At 40.9% G+C, this 22,481-nt stretch overlaps 6 protein-coding genes across 9 annotated transcripts; 3 read left to right on the top strand and 3 right to left on the bottom strand.

Moving 5' to 3' along the window:
* The first annotated feature begins 3,034 nt into the window (after positions 1-3,034).
* LOC131287194 (uncharacterized) lies at positions 3,035-3,715 on the top strand. Its single transcript, XM_058316226.1, has 3 exons — positions 3,035-3,125; positions 3,190-3,435; positions 3,494-3,715. The coding sequence occupies exons 1-3, from the start codon at positions 3,035-3,037 to the stop codon at positions 3,652-3,654; spliced, it is 498 nt and encodes a 165-aa protein (XP_058172209.1). The 3' UTR covers positions 3,655-3,715.
* On the bottom strand, positions 3,500-4,576 carry LOC131287184 (large ribosomal subunit protein uL4m). The gene has a single exon (XM_058316215.1). It carries the CDS (start codon positions 4,542-4,544, stop codon positions 3,741-3,743), a length of 804 nt encoding a protein of 267 aa, XP_058172198.1. The 5' UTR covers positions 4,545-4,576; the 3' UTR covers positions 3,500-3,740.
* A 1,126-nt stretch (positions 4,577-5,702) lies between these two features.
* On the top strand, positions 5,703-9,101 carry LOC131283033 (NF-kappa-B inhibitor cactus). Its single transcript, XM_058312591.1, has 5 exons — positions 5,703-6,289; positions 6,351-6,691; positions 7,973-8,061; positions 8,139-8,384; positions 8,765-9,101. Exons 1-5 carry the CDS (start codon positions 5,913-5,915, stop codon positions 8,834-8,836), a joined length of 1,125 nt encoding a protein of 374 aa, XP_058168574.1. The 5' UTR covers positions 5,703-5,912; the 3' UTR covers positions 8,837-9,101.
* A 452-nt stretch (positions 9,102-9,553) lies between these two features.
* Positions 9,554-13,529, bottom strand: LOC131282294 (glycogen phosphorylase). Its single transcript, XM_058311708.1, has 5 exons — positions 13,133-13,529; positions 12,245-12,476; positions 11,870-12,166; positions 10,141-11,747; positions 9,554-10,064 (listed from the first exon to the last, which is right to left on the bottom strand). The coding sequence occupies exons 1-5, from the start codon at positions 13,373-13,375 to the stop codon at positions 9,915-9,917; spliced, it is 2,529 nt and encodes an 842-aa protein (XP_058167691.1). The 5' UTR covers positions 13,376-13,529; the 3' UTR covers positions 9,554-9,914.
* Positions 13,530-14,761: 1,232 nt separating this feature from the next.
* Positions 14,762-19,632, bottom strand: LOC131281548 (reticulon-3-A). 4 transcript variants are annotated; one of them, XM_058310886.1, is made up of 6 exons: positions 19,047-19,632; positions 18,413-18,448; positions 15,832-16,039; positions 15,561-15,769; positions 15,393-15,498; positions 14,762-15,328 (listed from the first exon to the last, which is right to left on the bottom strand). In XM_058310886.1, exons 1-6 carry the CDS (start codon positions 19,630-19,632, stop codon positions 15,274-15,276), a joined length of 1,200 nt encoding a protein of 399 aa, XP_058166869.1. In that variant the 3' UTR covers positions 14,762-15,273. The 4 variants fall into 4 exon arrangements, with proteins under 4 accessions (XP_058166869.1, XP_058166870.1, XP_058166873.1 ...); XM_058310887.1 differs by lacking the exon at positions 19,047-19,632 and adding an exon at positions 18,559-18,662; XM_058310890.1 differs by lacking the exons at positions 18,413-18,448; positions 19,047-19,632 and adding an exon at positions 16,803-17,138.
* Positions 19,633-20,056: 424 nt separating this feature from the next.
* Positions 20,057-22,334, top strand: LOC131281547 (serine palmitoyltransferase 2). The gene is made up of 8 exons (XM_058310885.1): positions 20,057-20,236; positions 20,299-20,413; positions 20,485-20,540; positions 20,604-20,758; positions 20,833-20,978; positions 21,055-21,599; positions 21,672-21,934; positions 22,016-22,334. Exons 1-8 carry the CDS (start codon positions 20,141-20,143, stop codon positions 22,230-22,232), a joined length of 1,593 nt encoding a protein of 530 aa, XP_058166868.1. The 5' UTR covers positions 20,057-20,140; the 3' UTR covers positions 22,233-22,334.
* Positions 22,335-22,481: the final 147 nt, after the last annotated feature.

Here is a 22,481-nt window from a genome sequence, read left to right as displayed (position 1 = left end):
CTTGAGAGCAACTAAGAGCATGGCTAGTTAATCCTTTGAATAAGAAATGAACACTTTATCATGTGCTGACACAAGATGATGAAATGTAAACATGGGCGTTGTGAAAAGGATTTCAGTGTAGAAAACAAGGTGCTTAGGTGCCACCTACTCAAAAACTGAATTTCTGATTCTTTCCACAAGCTCTCCGTAGCCATTCCGTTTCGTTTGATGTTGCGTTATCGGCAGAAAAGCCGTTAATTTCAAACGAATTCAATAGCTTAGGTGGTAACTTTTCGCACTCGGTGTAAGCAATCTTTTTCACGATTCCTATTCGTGGGTTTAAAAATGAATGGTGCAATGATGCACGTAATCGTCACCGTTTCGATGCGATAGCACATGCAACTGTGTGATAAATGGAAGAACCCTAAGATCAAAGACAACTTACTGCGAGGGAGTTGCTCTACAGAAGCAGTTCCAACTAGCCCCTTTCTTTAAAATCTTTAATAATCTATGCGAATTATCGTTTCTTTTCGCTTTCAAAATGTTATCACTTGTTGGGTGGAGCTTAGTGAAATACATTTCTAGAGTTAAATGAACACATTTCCGAAATGTTTTTTTTTCGTATTTCAGATACTAGTCTATCGGTCTTTGCATTTCACTGAAATACATATGTTCATTATTTCTGTATTAATTAATTCTACATCGCTAAGTTGTCATTCTACTTCGTCTTGTATTTTTATTGAAAAAATCTAGTTTTTTGCTGGTTATCTATTTTTTTTCGCTTAAATATCACTTAGGCTAAAACCAATGCCATTGTGTCTCACAAAACTTGAACCAACATTCGTATTCATTCTTTTCTCTGAGACATTCTTTCTCAAGCCATCTCCTAAATAGAGCACAGTCCACACACTTAAAAAAAATGGTTGGATACACTTCATTTCTACACTTTTTGTCAACAAGAACAAGCTAGTAGAGAACAAGCAGGTCTGGTCTCCTATCTATCCACCGCAGAAAACCAAAGCCATTGTATTTGTTGTTTCTTATTTCAGCAGCAGCATTTATATTTTATACTTCACTTAGGATTACAAGGTGAATTTAAAATTAAAGAAAAACAGGTGGATTATATTTGGATCTTGATACACCCGAGCTCGAACGCCTGAGCATAGATTGTGTACATACATTATCCAGACCATCTTCAACATGTACATCACTGTATGCCTTGGCGGAGCCAAAATCCTGGACACTAACGTCGAGTGCAGTTGCATGTTATTAGTACATTATGTTTCGCGAAGGCATTTTCAATGTACGGGAATTGGCCCTCGGTTTGTTTACTTATTGCCTAGCTTCGGCAAACTTCGTGCGCTGCCAAGGGTCTGTATCGGCATGCGCCAAGCATAGGCGGAGTCAACTCTCCAATCCAGCTTTCGGCTCGAAAGGAAGCAGAATGGTAGATTCTAGTTTATTTTTCTTCTGTGTATGAAAGCACGAGCAAAAGTTTCTTTTCGTTTTTCTTTTCACAAATAAAAGTGCATTCAATGTCGTCTTACCGCTTCTGCAGAACGCGCAAGTTGAAATGAGCGACAAAAACAAGGTTTTATATACAAGCGCCCATGCCAGTAGCAGCTATTGCACTTACCCCGAAATTTCTTCCTTCGTGATGATTATGCTGCTGGCTTATATGCCATAAATTGCGATTTGTATTCTGTTCTTGACTATTTCTTTTGTTCGTTATTGATCTTCTCAGCAAAATGTTCAAAATCCATACAACAACGGTATGCAGCATACGCAGCTTGAATTTATATTTATTTATGTGCTTTCAAATAGACCGCTATATGTGTTTATGTTAACATGCTCTTATACAACATATTCTTTAGCGTATCCAAATGATGAAATAAATCAAACCTAGTCAATAACCAGACCAAAAATTCATTACCTTTTATTACTGTCAAAAATTTGAGTTTCATACATAAAAAATTTAAATTAAAATTGCATACATGATTATAACTTGTCTCCAGAAACAATGAATAGGCACTTGCCACACGACACTGTAACATTCATATGGAAAGCTTTTTGAAGATGGATAACGATGAGACACGAGATGACTAGTGTTGAGTCAAGTAACACTTTTTGATGTGCCGTATTGTGGTACTACATACAGTTTATTGTGCTGTGCTTCTGTGGTATCACAGTAAATTGTCATACAAAATGACTATTTGTTCAACTTCAAATAAAAAGTTCGATTATTGATAGTTATTAATAGTTCTGTGCACAATGTTTTTGCGAATCTCTTTTATATAACATATAATCAGTACATTAAAACTCACTTAATATTATATTTGATGAAGAATATTTCGCTATTTTGCTAGTGGTTGAAGTATTTTTCTTTTTTTTTTTCAACATCGCAGAATTGGGAAAAAAATCGTTCGCATGCCTTTGAAACGAAAGAGCTTTTATAACTCGAAGTTTCTCAAAAACCTTTCAACAACAACAACAGCTCACATGCCACTGATGATGCAGGTATGCAAAGCATAAGTATAATTGGTATTAGCTACAAGCTTGTATGTTCTTTTCCTCAAACTGCAGTTAAATTAAACTGTTGATTGAAAATGTACGGGTATATTTGTTTGACAGTCGAATCGGTAATTCAAGGACATCGAACCGGGAATACCATTCTTGGAATCTTTCGATTCAAATCCGGATCTCCGAATCCGAATCCCATTCCGTCATATCATACATGCTCATATAATGCCGATTTTTCATATGATGTGTTTAATTCAATGAATGATTTACATAAGAATACTAGTATAGTTGACATTATTCTTCTAATTGAATTCAAATTGTATTGCGAGTCCCAAACAAATCAAATCTGATTCGAGTCTCAAACAAATCAAATCTGATTCGAATCCCAATCGAATCAATCTTCAGAATCCGTCAAATGGGATCTAAATCTTTAGAATCCGTCAAAAGCGATTCGAATCTTTGGAATCCGTCTAGGGATCGAGTCTTCGAATCTTCCCAATCCCGATTCTGTGCTCTGCACACAACACTATTCAAGATGACGCTAGATGCCAGAGAAATTCTTAATCATTTGAACCATTTAGGATATCGTAACATCACAGCAGAACAGCTAAAAGAATTTCAAAAAGGTGAGGAGTGAAGTTGTCAGCATGTGTATTTTACGAACAATAGAACACTTATTTCTTTTGGTAGATTTGAACAAGCTCATCAAGTTCGATACGCGGCTGAACACGACGGATGACCAAAGAAGCACCGACGAAACTACACCAACAGAATCTGTATTCGACCGTTTGCATTCTGAAAAAACAATCAGCTATAAAGCAAAAGTTGTTCGACCCCCCAAGAAGGGAATGCAATGCGATTTTTCGGATAAAGAAAACCAAACATTGGCTAAGCATCATGCTTCAATCCCAAACAACGACAAACCCAGCAAAATGTGTAAGTCACCATATTTGTTGGGCGATGATCAGAAGTTGATTGAGTTAATTGTTTGTAGGGATTAGACCAAAAAGTAACCAGAGCGTTCGGCGAGGTGATCCTGTGGCCTTATATCATGCGTACCAGAAGGATTGGAACAAATTTAAACAGAAACTACCTGGTGAAAACGATCATTCGGAGTTGCGATGGAAAATACGGACTCGACTGTTGGGAGAGTGACCCAGTACAAATGTGCTTAATGTAAATGAGACATAATTATACACATTTCCACTATACGAGTACTAAATCTTGTTTTAGTTTTTATTTTATTTGTCGTATCTAAATTTGGACATCAAAGCACGAGCATCAGTACGATTTAGGTGTTCTAAAAGTTTCCGCTCGATGTCCTTAATCGCACTTTCTGTTAAAACCAGTGTATTGTGTTTCAACATGGAATATACATTCAGCCCGTACACAGGCATCAAGTTGATGTGGTTGATGGTTTCAGCACCAACAGAAATGTTCGTCGGCAAAACATCCGACGAGTCGACGAACAAAACTGAAGGACCCCACAGTCGTGCGGCTACTAAATCTTTCAAGTACTGTGGATCATCGGTTGGAATTTCTAAATCATTCACCACGTGTAGATCGTCTTGTGCCAATTTAATCGACAATGTTGATACAAGTCCGAGCACTCTATTGTAGAAGGGCAGCATGTAGAAATGTGTCGTTGGCGATCTTGGGCCGTGCGCGATGCCTCCTCCTCTCCACAGGGGGGATCTAATGGAGCCATGTCGTGCCCTTCCTAAGCCTTTTTGTGGCCAAGGTTTTCGCCCTCCACCTCGCACTTCGTTCCTGGTTTTCGTGTGAGCAAAGCTCACAAACCTATACTTCCTCTGCCATTCAATGTTTTGATGAACGATATCTATCCGTGGAGCCGCACCAAATATAGAATTGTTCAGTTCAATGATTCCAACTTTTTTCTCCTCCACTGTGCTCATGTTCTCTAGCCACACTTGTCGAGGAGGACTCCATTCCGATAGCACTTTTGGAAGCGCACTCGTGCTTGCACTAGCTTTGGCGATGTTTGAGCACACTGAGGTATTCAGAATATTTAGGATTTTCAACATCTTCCGGCAATCTTTCGTAACAGCAGACCAGCAACGAGATGTCTCACAAAGTGAGGTAAACACATTAGAGATGGGATTCTTTGAAATGTTTTGGAACGGAGTGGAACTGGGATCAACAACCTTCGGAGCAAGTCCGCGTAACTGGGTGCAAAGAACCTGTAATGGTGACTGCGTGTATAAAAACAGGTGTGTATAAAAACCAGTGTTCTTCTTCTTCTTCTTCTTCTTCTTCGGCGAGGGTTTACTCCAGTGCGGCTATTGAATCCAGCTTTCTGGGCTTTCGCAAGCTAACCTGGAGACATAGACCTCTATTGGTTAAGGACTGGCTACTGAAGGCCATATGTCCTGATTTTCTGTGGTTGTTCTGATTTTCTGTAGGTGTCACATTTTGACTGCCACCATGCGGCCAGGAGCACTGCTAGCCAATCACGCTAGTGCGCAGTCAAAATGTGGCTGTTCACCCGCCGTCACGAAAGGAATATTTCCTTCCGTTTGTCAGATCGCACGAAACTCGTGATCCACTTAATTACTCAAACAGCAAGAGATGTGCGTCGACTAGGATTTCTCTGACTTGACTCGAGCTCCAGCTCGGCGACACCACGTGGTCGTGCTTAAGATAACCTTACTTTTTCGCTAACCCTTTCAGGAACCTCGTGCACTGCTAACCATCCGCTCTGATGCGACGCCGAACTGGAACTGAAACAGGCAGGTCCGGATAGTGCACCTATCCCACCGGTGTACACGTAAATAACTGGCTGGACGGTCCGTCATAGTTCACTATGTGTACAAAAAAAGACTGGGCGGACGGTGCACCTACCCGTCGTATATCCACGTAAAGAACAGGCCGGACGGTCCTGCTCAGTTCACTGCGTGTGTAAAACATGAAAAGATCCGCACGGTGCACCTACCCGTCGCTTTTCGTCGCGTTCCAAAGAACCTGTAGTCTCCTACATTCTGCGGAACTGGGTGCATCATCTCTCTCATTGGAACGGATCGTTCCAGCTAGGTGCTTCACGGAACTCGCAACACTAATTGCTATCTTTCAGTCTGCAACAAATAGTCGAATGAGTCGGACGCGCCACGGTAAACATACAGTGTGTAGCGTTAGCGTGTGCATCCTAGTAAAACAAGTGTTTTCTTAATCATTGTGTGTGGAAGTTAGTCTCAATCGCTACCTGCTGTGGTAGCTCTCATTGCTCATCGAATGAAATTCTAGTTGATGAGCCCGTGCAAACAACGAAACGTATACCGCGCCATTTTTCTATCATTTTGCCTTTTACACGACGATCTGCTCTTTCAAACGCATCGAACAATTGGCCCTGATAGTGAAACGTACTCTGGAAAAAGAGGACTACATTTGTGTGAACAATGCATTCAACACGAGGAGCAGCAATGAATAAAGTTTCGATTACAGATTCCAGTGGTCCGCTTGTGCCTGAAAAGAAGGATTTCTGCGATAGTGCCAATACAGACTCGGGGTTCCTTTCTGGACATAACCTCAATTCGTCTGAAAATATTTCATCCAGCGAAACATTTGCCGAACCTGGCAAACCGCTGGACCACGCAGACGGTTCCGCACTTGCTTCAAACGTAAAGCAAAGTGCTGAAACCCATTTGGACTCTGGAATGATACCAGATGGAGAGCCCGATTCTAACTACGGTATAATGGACATTTGCGAACGTTTGGACCGACTGATGAAGCGTGATTGGGTGCAATGTTATCAGCAAAACGAGCTGGGGGATACGTAAGTTTCCAGTAGGGAAAGCAGAACATTGATGAACGGGGTTTAATATTCATCTTTGTAGCTCGCTCCATTTGGCGGTGTATGAGGGTAACCATGAATTCATCTCGCGTCTGTTAGCGAATGCTCCTCGGCAGTTTCTTAACATCCAAAATGATTCGGCACAAACGGCAATGCATTTGGCAGTCGTGATGGACCAACCGAAAATTGTACGACAGTTGTTGCTTGCCGGCATCAACCAAACGGTGCGAGATGCAAACGGAAACACCGCCCTCCATTTGGCGTGTGTCTATGGAAAGATTGCTTCTGTCAAGGAGCTGCTACTTCCATTGAATTCCGCCGAATTGCAACAGGGTGTTGGGCATTTCACAATGCCACAGGATCTGGAGCTATGGAACTACGACGGTGAGTAAACATTCCAAGCTAAATATTTAATTTTCGAGTCTGCGTCTAATGTCATGTGCATAATGACGAAAGAATAAATTCATTCATCACTGCATCATCCGTCTTCTGCCAGGGACGCGATATTATCCAATGCCATTTATGGGCAAAGCGTCGTCTGTTTAATAATAGCGCGAATGGTCGGTTGTATCCGACCGAGATGACTTCGCGTATGCGGCAGAGATAGATAGAGTCCAGAAGTAGAGGAGTTCTAATTATAAAATGTTGTCTCTAAAATTAGCCCCCAATGCGCTTGATCTTACCGTCTGCGCAAGATCGTGATTATTTTGGTTTAAAATGTCGGCCGTTTTCCATCGGAATGTATGTGAATCACGAAACTGTGCATTTGGGAATATGGTATACCAACACCGCCACAGCGTTTGCACAACATGGTCTCGTAAACGGTTGGAAAATCCAACTTTCTACGCCGCAAAGTGTGTTTCCCACATTCACTGAAATCCCGGTCCCCGACCCATTTGCCAAGGCTGGGAAATACACAGTGTCTGAGCACGCTCTTGAATTGCAATCGCAGCTGAACGAACGTTATGTATTGGGTTTTTCCCAATATTTTGTAAAACGTCATATGCGGACACCACCACAGCTAGCTACAAATGGTAGGAGGAATCACCACCCCTTGGCACCATGTAAAATTGTTTGTTGCGCTATTTATAAGTGTTGGTAAAGCATGTGGCCGCGTGCTTTGATACCGTAAGCAAGCTGTGTTTTCTATCCACCCATGAGCACAAATTGTTTTCCTTTCTATCGGGTGATGGCCGTTCCTATCGCTTAGCATCTTCTCTAAAATGAGCTAACCATCTGAGGAAAAATATTCAAAGCCCTTATATGCTGCCAATCGAACCGGTGATGCTGATAAAATATGCCAAAGTTTCTTCGATTACCCATCTCCTCGGCGATATCATGACTTTCCGCAAGACAACGCAAAGACAATCAGGATGTGGATCCATTTGCAATCAGGTTTTTACTTCATCTCGCTTAGATTGGGAATTCCATAAAATGTGGTTGGGAATTCCATAAAATGTGCTGCGTCTTATAATGGCACTAGTATGTGTATGCCTGCGTAGCGTAAATCTGTTAATAAATAAAATAATGTAATCTGTTAATGATTTTTTGAATCCTCGTTTCACGGGGAAAGCGCGGGGTTTATCTCAAAATTTCCAACCAATTCTACAAACGTATACAGTCGACTAATGAATGGTTCAAATATTTTGTTTCCCCCTTATAAAGGTAAAACTTGTGTTCACCTGGCTGCCGAAACGGGGAGCATAGAAATTCTTCGGTATTTGATCGAAGCTGGAGCTGACATAAACGCGCGGGTATGTACCTTAATTAGTTTGATCGATTAACAACGATCGATAATGATATTCCATCTTCTCACCATTGTCCCCTACAGGAAGGAAAGTCAGGACACACTGCGCTGCATATTAGCATCGAGCGAGGCAATGAAGAATTGGCCAATTTCCTTCTTGACGAATGCCCACGTATCAGTCTGGAAGCTGTTACGTACGCTGGATTGACGGCCTATCAACTTGCTCTCATCCAAGACAAGCGAATCCTGTTGAACGACCTTACGAAGCGAGGAGCTGAACAAATTTCTCTCCCTGAGAGCGATATTGAGTCCGATTCTGAAGATGAAATGGTAAGCTAAGAACAGAAAGTAGAATAAGTGAAAACAGCATTGTTTTACATGCATTTGTATTTTTCTGTCAATTTCGGCCTGCCGCTTTTCAAAGAATCTTACGCTCGTACTTTTCGGAGATTTAGCACGAAACGTGATATTTTTAGATACACTTTGCTGTTGATTAGTTGTAAGGTCTAACAGTTACGGTTAGGAACTTGCTCGTAATATGGAAGTAGATTTTTTGTATCTTTCCTACGGTGTGTATGTGTGTGTGTGTGAGTTGTCTTTGTCGTCAGCTGTCGATTACCGTTTATGTTGCCATTGCAATATTGTAAACACTTTCATAGTTAATGGTGGATCTCTCTTTTTAACCAAGCATATGATTTCACATTCCACAGATTAATAACTACTACGGTACGAATGCGTTCTCTGCAACTTTCCCGGGACTGTCGGTTATCAATGTGTCGTAATGTCACATGCCACCATTCTTCCCCCAATAAATCACAACCACGCAAGTGAAGCACACAATCCATTTGTGCAGAAAACGGTAGTACACGCACAACAAATATACCGCACCTCCGATGCTAAAGAGCGAAGACAAAGCTCTCGACCAATACGCATCACAAGTGCCTTAGGCTAATTGTAAAAGTGGAACGGAAAAATATAGCACATTGTATTCTACGCTGTTACTAAAACGAAACAAAAGTTGCGATAATATAATTTTGTAAAAATTTTGTCTAGATGATTTTCTTTTCTCTTATGATCTTCGTGGATCCTTAAAAATACACATTTGACATAATCCAGATTTAGCCCCACTCGACCCATTTGCCATACATCATTGAGAGTAGTTAAGAAAAATACATTATTATCCATATGGGACATAATACATTTTTGAGGGTTGGAGCAGAAACTTACTGTCTTCAATTGCCAGCCATAACAAAGCACCTTTCGTACTGAAAGGTAAATATATACATATGTACGATTAACCTAACTTGTAAGAAAAAGGAATGTAAAATTATAACTACAAATATAAGTATATATTTTGATTACCTGTGTAAACCATTTAATTTGATGTTTCTCTTAGCTACCTTTGTCATGAGTAATTATCGCTCACCGATTCTCTGTTTTTTTCGCAGCCGACAAACGGAACATTTTCGGCCTCATTTGAAACAACTTATTCGTTTTTTGCCAACATTTTATATTATCGATAGTAACATGATGAATATAACGGACGATTGCAAAAGAAAATATAAGAAACTAATAACACTAAACGATCCATGGTTACAATGTGTGCTATAGAACTAAATCCCCATTTTTAACATAATATTTGTGATTTTTATTACTTTGTTGTTAGTTATAGTATCGATGGCACCCAAGATGAGAGTATGTCCCAGGCTAATCTCAAAGCGAACATAGTTTCAACATTACTTTCTCCACCGGCTACGGCATCGATGTCGGTGTAGTGTGCATGTACCGGCAGTGGCAAAATAAACTTCGTTGACATCGTGTAGTCATCGAATGTGCTCAAGCTGTTTGCCTGCCTTGCACTTACTTCGCTACGCCTGGGTTCGGGAGTTTCTCCCAGCTAGGCTCAATACCCCAGATTTCGCGAGCGTATTCGGCGATAGTGCGATCGCTAGAGAATTTGCCACTGGTGGCGATGTTATTGATTGACATCTCCAACCACTTGGATTGATCCTAAAAAGACGCAGAAAAATACCGTAAATATTAGATAATGGACTGGAACAGTCCACATCGAACAGTAAACACGCACCTGATACACGGCGGACACACGATCTTGTGTTTTGATGTAGGACTCGAAGTCGGCAAACAGATAGTAGCGGTCGTATTTCAACAACACATTGGCCAGATCCTGGAACTCATGGGGATTGCCTGGGCTGAAGAAACCACCCTGAATCTGGTCAACGCACTGCTTGATGTCCGGGTTGGAATTGTAGTAATCGTAGGCATTGTAGCCACGACACTTCAAATCCTCTACTTCTTCAACGGTCATGCCAAAGATGAAAATGTTTTCATTGCCCATCTCTTCGGCCATCTCTACGTTGGCTCCATCTAGCGTGCCAATGGTAAGAGCGCCGTTCAACTGGAACTTCATGTTACCCGTTCCAGACGCCTCCGTGCCGGCGGTCGAGATCTGCTCGGACAGATCCGCAGCCGGCATAATTTTCTCCGCCAGCGTCACGCGATAGTTCTCGAGGAAGATAACCTTCAGCTTGTCTCCGACGATTGGATCATTATTGACCACATTTCCTACAGCGCAGATCAGTTTGATGATTTGCTTCGCGATGTAATAGCCCGGGGCTGCCTTGCCTCCGATCATGATCGTGCGCGGCGTGAAGTTGGCGGTGGGATCGCGCTTGATACGATTGTACAGAGTGATGATGTGCAGGCAATTCAGCAGCTGCCGTTTGTACTCGTGGATGCGCTTCACTTGAATGTCGAACATCGAGGCCGGATTCACCTTTACACCGTAGTCCTTCTCCAGCAGCTGCGCTAGCTTGAGCTTATTTTCCTGCTTGACGCGTGCCACGGCCCGCTGGAATGTGGGGTCCTTCGACCACTTCTTCAGCTGCTGCAACTGTTCCAGATGCACAGGCCACTCGTCGCCGATCTTCTCCGCGATTAAATCGGACAAACCGGGATTGCACAGCAGCAACCAACGACGGGGCGTGATGCCATTCGTTTTGTTCTGAAACTTCTCCGGTGTCATCTCGAAGAAGCTCTTGAAGATGTCCTTCTTAATGATCTCCGAGTGGATGGCGGCAACGCCATTAACGGCGTGTGAGCCTACAATCGACAGGTTCGCCATATTGATGCGCTTCTCGCCGTCTTCCTCAACAAGTGAAAGGGATCGCATGCGGCCAAAATCACCGGGGAAGCGCTTTTCAACTTCTTGTAAATGCAAAAAGTTAATATGATAAATGATTTCCAGATGACGCGGCAGGATCGACTGCAACATTGATACTGGCCAGCGTTCTAATGCCTCCGGCAAGACGGTATGATTGGTGTAGGCGCATGTGCGCACCACAATGTCCCAAGCCTTCTCCCAGCTAAGCTTTTCATCGTCGATTAGGATGCGCATCAGCTCCGGAATGGCAAGTGACGGATGTGTGTCGTTGAGCTGGATTGCAACCTTGTTCGGGAAGTCATCAAACGACGTGCGAACAGCATCACGTGATCCAAACTTAGAGGCCTTGTAGCGACGCACGATGTCCTGCAGCGTGGCTGCGCACATGAAGTACTCTTGCTTTAGACGTAATTCCTTACCCTCGAAGAAGTTATCATTTGGATAGAGAACGCGAGAAATATTCTCCGCAAGATTACGATCCAACACAGCCTGGATGTAGTCACCATCATTGACTGCGAGTAAATCAAAATATTACCTGTTAAGTAGAACTCGTTTGACCAATGCAACGTTACAGTTATGCAACATTAGCGGATGTCGATAAACGTATAACCAGCTTGGAAGATTGACTACTTACAAAATTTCAGATTAAAGTCAATCGGTGACTTGGCAGACCATAGACGCAGTGTGTTTACTACGATGTTGCCATATCCCGGCACTGGATTATCGTATGGCATGGCAAACACAGTCTGCGTATCGACCCACTTCTTGCCTTCCGGTGTATCAATCACGCGGCCATAGAAATGAATCGGGATCATGTACTCTGGACGTGCTTTTTCCCACGGATTACCATAACGTAGCCAGTCATCGGGTTCTTCCACCTGCTCGCCATTGCGAATTTTCTGAGCAAAGATACCGTACTCGTAACGAATGCCTGGAGAACAAAAAAACCAACATGTGATACTGAAAGTGAATAACTATGGTTTGCAAGCTCATATAACAACAAATATACCATATCCGTAAGCAGGCATTCCAAGAGTAGCCATTGAATCCAGGAAACAGGCTGCCAGGCGACCCAATCCACCATTACCAAGACCGGCATCCTCCTCCATCTCTTCCAGCTCCTCAATATCCAATCCAATCTGATACATGGCTTCATCGCATGCCGTCTGGATGCCCAAGTTGATCATAGTATTTTGCAGCGATCGGCCCATGTAGTACTCCAAGGACAAATAGTACACGCGCTACGTTAATGGGATGAAAAATCAGAAAAATAACAATATCCTTTACCTCGTTTTGAAAACACGGAAACTCATCATTCAGGCATAAGATGCGCCTCTCGCAAGTCATAATTAGGTCATTGTTATCGCTTGCGGCCGCCGATGATTCTTATCACCAACACGGCGGAACAAAATAACCAATTATTTTATTTATTTTACATTGATTGTTTGCAAGCATTATAGTTGTTCCTCTACAAGTTACTGAGGGCGACTCCTTTATGAGTGAGACAACCTCGATCATACTATTCGACCAGCGGCCGGCAACCTTATCGAAAGCGTAACCTTCGAGTGACATGCACCACATCATTCAAACACACAGCGAAAAACTTAGCAGAAAATAGAATAATGGCCAGGACGAAGGGATATTTAGAACCTTCCTTTTTTCACAGCCGAGATCGTGCATCGACCTCGTGATCACTCGATTGCTAACGAAGACATTCTACACGATCTCTTAGCTTTCATCACCGCTCGCTCCGAGGCAGTGTTACCATTCTATTACTGGCATTGACAATTAGAGGTCAAATTGAGGAAATATTGAGCTCATGGAGTACGCCACCACAGAGTTGGCCAACGGCGCTGGCTCCATTCGCTTTATTAGTTGATGGATAAAAATGGCCTACCTTGGGGTCCTTTTCGTAGTAGTACTGCTGAGTTCGAATCCATCGCGACACCAGATGATCCTTCACGGTGTGGGCGAGGGCGAAATAGTAGTCACGTACGGTGGCCACATTTCTGTCCTTAACTAAAGTGTAGTGAAGATGCCGATTGAAGTCCTTCTTGATTTCGTTCACATCCTCCAGCTGGGCGATGCCTCGCACACTGATCTGTTTCCTTTTATCCACATCTGACTGCGGTTTCGACATTTCGCAACTCTCTCAAAGCACTTGGGCGCAAATATTAAGATCCAAAACAGCTAGTAGGAAACACTGGAACAGGCCTGCGATTTGAAATCAACCAGGAAACAGCAAGTGTAACTGCGGTCCGCTCAACACCACTAGTGAACCGAGAATGGAGCTAACCGCTCGACTTGGTTGTTTCGTACGATACTGCTTCGGTCACCTTGTCGCAAGGTCATTCATGCGCACTAGCGCAGCCGAACTAGAGGTGCACGATCGTGGTGCAGGTTGGAATGAAAATTATCAATCATACGATATAGCTCAAATATAACTATGAAGTGAAACCATATATGTTGTAGTAGATCAATTAGGCAGTTTGGATCAAAATCTGCAACTACAATTAGTTAACGAATAAAAGAAAGTAAAAAATTATAGTACACATGTGCAAAGATTTAACGATACTAAAAACTTTTTTTCAACCCTACAGCGGTCGATGTACTATGCAAATTATAGTACGGAATTTGCATCTTTGTCTCATTAGAAACTGGATCCCACCCCGGAGATTTAATTCCCATCACTACGTACCCTGACATTTTTTGAATGCTTCAAACAAAATATTTACCTTACGACCAAGGTTTGTTGAAAAAACATTCAAACTTCAAGGGTCAAAAGTTAAATTAATGGCTGTAATTGCCTATTTGTTATGGTTCTTGAACCGATTTTTAGAATTAATTGAAGCTACTTTGGTCAATGTAATTTTTACATTTTTAATTTTAAGGGCAAAGTCACCATGTGAGAAAAAGATAAAGAAACCTTGGTCGGAATTTCAAGCCGATTCCGCTATTGTTTTTTTTAGCCCCCGTACCCATTTTTACAATTGATCCCATCGAATGGCGCTTACAAGAAAAATATCTTTATCGCAGAAAATATTGCTCGATCCATTGCAGATGTAGAATTATGAAATTATGGATTGACATATTTACCTATTCGTTCTGAGTGTCACGATTCAATCTTGTCTGTTTTAAGTTAATCTGGCACACGTTTGCTAACGACAAATTTACGCAATTTCGTCACAATCAATGTTAAATGCATATTTTACACTGGAAAAAGGAATAAAAACAAAGTTTAAGATAGAAAGGTCCGGAGTTTTATTTTCTAGCTATGGCAAAACATTTAGTATAATGCTGTTGTGATTATTACCAGTATATTTTATCCATACCAAAAAAGTTTGCAATGTTGATATACCAATGTTCGTTAAGTGTACTTTAAGCATGTGCTGCAAAATTCTACATGGAGTGTATTTGACTACAGCTAGCATTACTACATTTCAGTGAAATGTCAACTTTTCTCTCGTAAATGAAGGCTCGAGAAGAAGGTTAAAAGACAAACAAAACCAACGGCGATACATTATACTCACAATTAAGACACAAGAGGGTCTGAAAACAAAACATGGCACCCTAAGCCTTGGCAACAAAGCATACGTAACGCGGAATTTCATTACAATCACACACAATTTCTTATTATTTTATATTTTCTTCAGAGTGTAACACTAGCTCTTCCGATAAGAAGGGGCCACATAATCTCAGTAACGACTTCATTCGTGCGCACACGTTCCTGGTTGCTATTGTTCATCCGCTCTTCATTAAGTTCTTATGCTTTACTTGTGTATTGGGTAGAGAAGCCGATGGACATTAAAATTTTGATTTGTATCTCTCATCGTTACGTTGTATGATGTTTAAAAAAGCTGGTTTTTAAATGAAAACTTCGCGAAAAACTTCAAAAGCAAATCACAAACAACAGCAAATATTCGAATCTTAATAATATCCTCTTTAGCAATTATTCTTCGCATTGTTGGCTCTGTATGCCCTTAATAATCTTGAATGCTTCTCCAAAGATGTTCGTCATGCACAAAGGATGGTATGCTCTTACTTTGTTTTCTCAGTTTCCGTTTTCTTGCCCAGGGGAACAGCAGCTTTGACCCTGAAAAAAAGGTATTTAATTCACCAAGAACTATTTCTCGCCTATATGCTTCATTGTGTCTTACTTTTCTGTTATCTCTTGAAGTTTGCTTCGAACGAGTTCTATATGGGTGTCGACAGATTGCTTGTTATTTTCATACACCTTTGGCAGGGTGAACAATGCTACGTAGCCTGTAAGTATTTAAAACAGTAATAATAAGAATGTTCACAAACATTTCGCACAACCAGCTTACCAATCATAACGCAGGTGATGCCATTGAAAATGGCACCCACATAAGTGAGCCAATAAAGCAAAACGCCAAACTTGATCGAATCGACGAGATCCTCTACTAAAAACAGGCGACGCAATCCGGTCAGCACTGAATTCACATGCGCCACAGCTACGGTGGCGAGTTGCTGTACCTTCTCCTGTGACAGAGTTAGATCCATATCCAAATATTCCCTAGAAAGTAGGTGACATTTTCAGGAAACCATCTAACTTGTACAGCTTTGTGTACTACTTACTTGAATGGATGGCCTTCAGCGGTTTTCTGCACAGCTTGCAATACGTTCTTGTAGATCCTGAACGATATAGTACCGAATAGGAGCAGCAAGGAAAGGTATGAAAACACGCTGATCAACGAAAACAGCGACATAGCAAGTAGAAGTGCGAGACCACCGCCAAAGACCACGCCGGACTTCTTTACATCTCGCCAATAAATCAGGGACTCCACTGAAACAGAAAAAAATCTTTTAATAACTCCTTATTTAGCAGTGCTATTGACGAAAAATATAACATTTAAAGATTGCTGCATGAACGAACAGGTGAGCTAATACTTAACATTTAAAAAAAACTCGATCGATTCTGCAAATATTGACACGTTGCCAAAGACAACTAATTGCGCTTGTTCTGCCTACACGTCCTTCTACCCCTGGCTTATGGCTTAATCGAAGACACCTCTATAGTTACCTGGCCCGCGAGGTGGCAACTCTTCGCGATTATAATTGCCATTTCCATTTGCATAGCGAGAATTTTGCCTCTTGACCATTTCGATTTCAATTTCACGTGTGCAAGCTACTACGTGTACCCAGTAAAAGTGCAGCCAAACGTTCCAACTCGACACCTGATCATGGACTGGACCGACGCTACAACACGCAAGAAACTACTTCCAACTCATAGCATAACCAAGGTGGTTGATCATCATGGATCGTAAACATATCGAAAAGATGTAGAAGAGAGAGAAAGATTTTTTTTAACCAGGTAAATGTCAAAATAGTAGGTAAAACGATAGGTTAAGGTTGGTGCTTAAATTTAACGAAGTATTCTTATATTCACCCTAATTTTTTCAAAACTGCGACTTTAAAAAAACTACGAGATTGTCGGTAAATTTAAAAATTCCCCTTTGAAAATGGCACTTTGTTAAAACTCGGGGATTCAAATCTTTTATGTAAGCAGGCGTATTAGAAGGAGTTCGTGAACGGTATTGTATGCCTACATCCATCTTTGGTGAAATCTGAAGCGCCTAGAATACGCAGATCTCGTAGGAATTCCGCCATTGTTGTATCCTTTGCGGGTTTTCACTGTTGTATCAAACACATGCACTACTGCACCGGCGTATTACTGCAAAACTGAGTCCAGTTGTCCGTGCTGAGCAATAATTAGCGGAATCCTGAGGTCCTCGATCTGCTCAGAACTTCACTTCAGAATCAAAAAAGCCGTCTCCGTGGGACGGGCGCGTTTATTAATAACTTCTGGTCACAACTTTATTTTTACAAATTTCCTCATTGCCTCTTGCACTCGCTATATGTATAGAGCACATTTGTTGTGGATTTTCCACAGGTCTATGACAGACAGAGATGGGCAGCTTGTCGGTTACAGGCTGCAGGTTTTTAAAGGTCTGCACATTTGACATTTGCCTAGATGTTGGTTCAAGCTCCGAAAAGTATGCATATGGTGGATAACAAAACATTTCTGTAACATAAGACGCAAGTTATCCTTAAAAAATCACGAAAATTAAACAGTAGTGTTTGGCAACCAATACATCCACCTACTTGCCTACAAAAATAGACTCGGTTCTATTCAAGTGGCAAGTAGCTACTTGCTAGGTCCTCTGGTACTTAATAAACGGTATAATCGGTTAATCGATGCGACAAACGGTTGAACCGGTTCTCATTTTTATAAATTCATCATATTAATATTTAAAGTCATTTCAAACATCATCCTTTAAGGCTGATTCGCACGTCGGCAAGTGGCAAGTGCAAGTGGCAAGTTGCCGGGTACCTACCCCGTGCGAATCAGGACCTAGCAAGTGGCAAGTGGCAAGTAGCTACTTGCCACTAGAATAGAACCGAGTCTAATTTTCAGGCAAGTAGGTGGATGTATTGGTTGACATCTCGTGTAAATACAAGTTGTCAAACAAAAACTGTTTCATTTTCGTCATTTTTTGAGGATAACTTACGACTTATGTTACAGAAATAATATTTTATTGCATCAATGATCGATCTTTTTATTTATTGAAGATCAAATCATGGTAAATTAAATTTCATAACTTTCTGTTTACTTGTGTTAGTGGTTTAGTTACCGGCAAGTACTTGCCTGCAGTGCGAACAGCTACTTGCCACTTGCCTGCTTACTTGCCACTTGCACTTGCCGACGTGCGAATCAGCCTTTAAGCAAGGAAAACGTAAGGAGTTTTTGGACCGGAAAATTTACCATCATAGAGAAAAATAAGGATTTCTAGACCGGAAAATTCTCGTTCCACAAAAGTAATGATATGAATCGAGATCGCAAGAAACATTTTTTTATGTTATTTTACAACCGGCGCATTCTAATGATTCCAAAATTCGCAGCTAATCTCTACTTTTAGCCAATCGTCGAACAATTGTTCATTAATATTAAACGCAGATTGGAGCTTCGAACAAAAAAACCAAATAGACATATTTCACGTCATGATCTACGCATAAAAAAATCATTGATATTATACAGTAATTTAATTTTCGAATATTTAAAATTATCCAAGGATTCAATCAGACGGGTATGTATATTGATATCGGTTAAGAGACAATGGCTCTCAAGCTGTATATGTTTAGAAAAAAAGGCTCTTACCTTTGGGGTGTAGTCTTGCCGGATTGAACCAAGTGTCTGTAAAAGAGTAAAAATAATCATTCACTTTTGATTTTTTACGCACTAACGAAGTACGACACGCAATCTGATATTATTATGATAAAAAGACGTGATTACGGCTTACATACATGGGTTCATAACACTGCAAAGGAATAATGGTGACGATTTACAATTTCCTTCCAATCCATTCATTGTTCTTAGTAAAATTAAGTCACTATATGTTCACAACTAGATAAAATCTGCAGCAAATATATTGCACTTGCTTTCAAGTCTCGCAGCTTCGTAAATTAACGTTCAGGATCTTTTTTCCAAATAGTCAATACTGTGCAGAAAAACGCTTGGCTTCAAGGGATTCTATGTGAATATCGATTTTAGCATCCTCCTTTGTGATGTGACATGCGGAATAAAATACATTGGTCTCCTCCACAGTTGCACAAATACTACTGCCAAATCCTCCAGGACGATTTTTCATGAATTTCTTGTGCCTCATATGATAGTGCGCAATCAGCATTAATGCGCATGCCTCCAACAAGCCCTAGCTCGTACCGGCACATGGGAGGTTCAAGGATATATATACTGTGTTTTACTTATTTTATACTCTCTACATTTGTCTTACCTAGTCCATAATCCTTAAATATTTGCTCAATTTCGATACATTCCTTAGCTGCATCCGGCATGCTAGGAACGGAAACCGATTCAACAACATTCGATAAATTGCAGGCTGACGCAGTGGAGTTTTCTTCAGCCTCCGGTGCAGCTTGAACAGGTTCCCTTGTAAATGTCGTAGCAGCTGATTCCTCATGGACGTAACTTTTCTCCTTTTCCTGTCGTATGCTGACATACGGATTCATATAATCACTTTCGACCTCATCGTCCAAAACCGCATTGTTTAGAGATTTTACGGGCTGACTTGTATTGAACTGTTCCACCACCGAAAATGGTTCATCTTTACCATTCAGTTGATCTTCGCTATAGGTGCTTTGAACCAACGGTATACACTCATCGAAAACATCACTGTCCTTTGCTTTATAGTCCGACTCTGCAGCGCCAGAGAAGAGGGAATCTTCGAGCTTCTTTTCCATTTCAATTTTGTTATCAAGAGCCGCATCTGCTCCAAGTGTTGCTCCGATATTTTCAAAGCTTAAATCGACTAGTGAATTTTCAGATTTATCCTGGAAGCCTTCCATGTTCACACTTTGCATATTTTTCCGCTTCGTGTCCGATTCAAACTGTTCCCGCTGTTGGTCTAACACTGAAGATTTTCTTCTCTATCATTTGCATCAATGTTAAGCATGCGTAGAGCCTGCTGTAGTGTGCTCTCGAAAAAAGTCACCCATTTAGACATACCAGCGGTACTGAAGTTCGCTGGAAATAAAAAAAAATGCAAAATTTGCAACGAAACCTGTTAACTGAAACCCATGTTATAAAATAATCCGTTTTATTTATAAAATGAGATTTAAATGCATCAAGTTGTATTTGTTTCAAAAAATATTTCCTATGGAAATTTAATTTACGTCTCTGAAATTTAAATTATGTTCGCGTCGGTTTGACGTCTCAAACAGCTTTTTTACCTTTTAAAGTTTGGGTAAACCTTGGTATTGAATGTCAATTCCTTTTCCCGAAGTCCAAAGAACCAAAGTGTGGTTGAATTGATGGTGAAATCGATTTAATTTCTCCGAAAACGAACCAGTCACTGATCATTTATCAATAATGTCGACTACTGGTAATATTTCTATTGAAAGCTCTAACACTCTTTCGCTACCAGGTCGCCGTATTCCTAATGGAACAACTATCGGAAAAACATTGGTATGCATGAGTCATCACTGAAGAGAATACCTTTTACCATATTAAACACATTTCATCCACAGAATGGATTCAACAAGCAGAATGAAAGTACGGAGCACCAGAAATCTTCCTACGAGCAGGTTCCATTACATACAGCATGTTTCACTTATCTTGGATTCTATTTGTTGATGATACTGGGTAATATTGCTGACGTAATGCTTGGTAAATTGTATTCACTCTCAACATTTTGTTTTGTTTTGCTTTTGTAGGTTACATCAACCAATTATTCTTCACGCCCAAAGTAGCAACAGAAAAGTTCCGGGATGTAAGCTGAAAAGCTGCTTTAAAAATGTGGAAGTCTATGAAAAATAACTTTTTTTTTTTGTAGGGCTATGTTCCGTTGTATGATGCCTTTGAAAAATTCTACCTACGCTATGTTTATAGGCGTGTGAAGGATTGTTGGAATCGTCCTATTTGCAGTGTTCCTGGGTCAGAGGTAGTGCTGAAGGATAGAATTACTAAAGATTATGGCTGGTCATTTGAGTAAGTATTATTTTACAGCAAAAGTAATTATTTTCATAGGTCCATTTTTACATGGTTCGTTATTTGTATTGCAGATTTACTGGGACGGAAACGAAATGTTTGAACTTGGGTTCATATAATTACTTAGGATTTGCGCAGAACGAGGGACCCTGTGCTGATGATGCAGAAGAGTGCATCTGGAGCTATGGTTTAGCTGCTTGTAGCTCCCGTAGAGAATTAGGTAGGAATCACAAAACTGGATAGATTGCATTCGTTAAAGCAAGTTCGATAAGATAATTCATATTATGCTTATTTAGGCACCAATCCGCTACACCACGAACTCGAAGCATTGACTGCGAAATTTTTGGGCGTCGAAGATGCAATTGTTTTTGGTATGGGATTTGCCACCAATTCGCTTAACATTCCAACTTTGATTTCTCCTGGCTGTCTGGTGGTTAGTGATGAGAAAAATCACGCCTCGATCATCTTGGGATTGAGGCTGTCTGGTGCAACTCCCAAAGTGTTCAAGCACAACAATATGAAAGATTTGGAGCGGGTGCTGAAAGACTCCATTGTCACAGGTCAACCGGGAACTGGAAACCCCTGGAAAAAGATTCTAATCATCGTGGAGGGCGTGTTCAGTATGGAGGGGTCAATAGTGAAGTTGCCGGAGATAATTGAGCTGAAAAAAAAGTACAAAGCCTATATTTACCTAGACGAAGCCCATAGCATTGGTGCCATGGGTCCATCTGGAAGAGGCGTATTAGACTACTATGGAGTTGATCCTAACGATATAGATATTTTGATGGGCACTTTTACCAAAAGCTTCGGTTCTGCTGGTGGCTACATTGCTGGAAACAAGGTAATGTGAGAAAAAGGGTTGACTTAGCCCAGAAATAATTCGATATGCGGTAAACATTCGTTTTCCTTGCAGAAACTGATAAACTTCTTGCGCGTTCATAGTCATGCTCACTGTTATGCGAGTTCAATGTCACCACCGGTGGCACAACAAATTTTGACATCGATGAAAATTATTCTTGGCATGGATAGCAGCAATGAAGGCAAGCATCGTATTTCTCAACTAGCGAGAAATACGCGCTACTTCAGGAAACGATTGGCACAAATTGGAGTTATCACGTATGGCCATGAGGATTCGCCTGTAGTTCCAATGTTGGTGTATTTGTTTTCAAAAATCGGGTAATTATTAAAAACCTGTTTCACTTCAATTAGGAGTATCACTGCTAATCAACTTAATTGTACTTTTTTTTGTTTTTGCAGAGCTGTGGTCAGAACATTGACCGCAAGAAACATTGCTGTTGTTGGTGTCGGATTTCCAGCAACTCCAATCATGGAAGGCCGCATCCGATTTTGCCTATCAGCAGCCCATACCAAAGAACAGTTGGACTATGCTCTTTCAGTTATTGACGACATAAGCGACACATTGGGGTTAAAATATTCCCGCAAACCAAGAAATCCTCATCCAATTGATTACTAATCAACTAAGACCTATCAGTTGTGTTCATTTTTGTGAATCGGTTCTTTTGATTATTCCATACCCTGCTTATAAGCTACAAATAAATGAAGCTTGTATTGGAAATCTCGTTCTCCTTATTAAAATTATTTTTAGATAATTGAGAACGTTAGCCTAAAATGTGAGCAAACTGTAGGTAACTCAACTCACAGAAGAAAACAAAACCTTGACCAACCCAAGACTAATTGGAACATGACTTGTAAGTGCAAGTCT

Source organism: Anopheles ziemanni, chromosome 2 (assembly GCF_943734765.1).
Source record: "Anopheles ziemanni chromosome 2, idAnoZiCoDA_A2_x.2, whole genome shotgun sequence".
NCBI lineage: Eukaryota > Metazoa > Arthropoda > Insecta > Diptera > Culicidae > Anopheles > Anopheles ziemanni.
This window is presented reverse-complemented; position numbering and strand designations above follow the sequence as displayed.

Coding starts and splice junctions, on each gene's coding strand:
- LOC131287194 (XM_058316226.1), top strand. CDS start 3,035: ATGACGCTAGATGCCAGAGAAATTCTTAATCATTTGAACCATTTAGGA. Junction 3,126..3,189: donor GCTAAAAGAATTTCAAAAAG/GTGAGGAGTGAA, acceptor TTCTTTTGGTAG/ATTTGAACAAGCTCATCAAG. Junction 3,436..3,493: donor CGACAAACCCAGCAAAATGT/GTAAGTCACCAT, acceptor AATTGTTTGTAG/GGATTAGACCAAAAAGTAAC.
- LOC131287184 (XM_058316215.1), bottom strand. CDS start 4,544: ATGTTGAAAATCCTAAATATTCTGAATACCTCAGTGTGCTCAAACATC.
- LOC131283033 (XM_058312591.1), top strand. CDS start 5,913: ATGCATTCAACACGAGGAGCAGCAATGAATAAAGTTTCGATTACAGAT. Junction 6,290..6,350: donor CAAAACGAGCTGGGGGATAC/GTAAGTTTCCAG, acceptor TCATCTTTGTAG/CTCGCTCCATTTGGCGGTGT. Junction 8,385..8,764: donor CCGATTCTGAAGATGAAATG/GTAAGCTAAGAA, acceptor CACATTCCACAG/ATTAATAACTACTACGGTAC.
- LOC131282294 (XM_058311708.1), bottom strand. CDS start 13,375: ATGTCGAAACCGCAGTCAGATGTGGATAAAAGGAAACAGATCAGTGTG. Junction 12,477..13,132: donor ACTACGAAAAGGACCCCAAG/GTAGGCCATTTT, acceptor CCATTAACGTAG/CGCGTGTACTATTTGTCCTT. Junction 11,748..11,869: donor TGACTTTAATCTGAAATTTT/GTAAGTAGTCAA, acceptor ATTTACTCGCAG/TCAATGATGGTGACTACATC.
- LOC131281548 (XM_058310886.1), bottom strand. CDS start 19,632: ATGCAAAGTGTGAACATGGAAGGCTTCCAGGATAAATCTGAAAATTCA. Junction 16,040..18,412: donor GGCAAGACTACACCCCAAAG/GTAAGAGCCTTT, acceptor TTTCTGTTTCAG/TGGAGTCCCTGATTTATTGG. Junction 15,770..15,831: donor GCTGAAGGCCATCCATTCAA/GTAAGTAGTACA, acceptor CCTACTTTCTAG/GGAATATTTGGATATGGATC.
- LOC131281547 (XM_058310885.1), top strand. CDS start 20,141: ATGTCGACTACTGGTAATATTTCTATTGAAAGCTCTAACACTCTTTCG. Junction 20,414..20,484: donor CTATTTGTTGATGATACTGG/GTAATATTGCTG, acceptor TTGCTTTTGTAG/GTTACATCAACCAATTATTC. Junction 20,759..20,832: donor GATTATGGCTGGTCATTTGA/GTAAGTATTATT, acceptor TTTGTATTGCAG/ATTTACTGGGACGGAAACGA.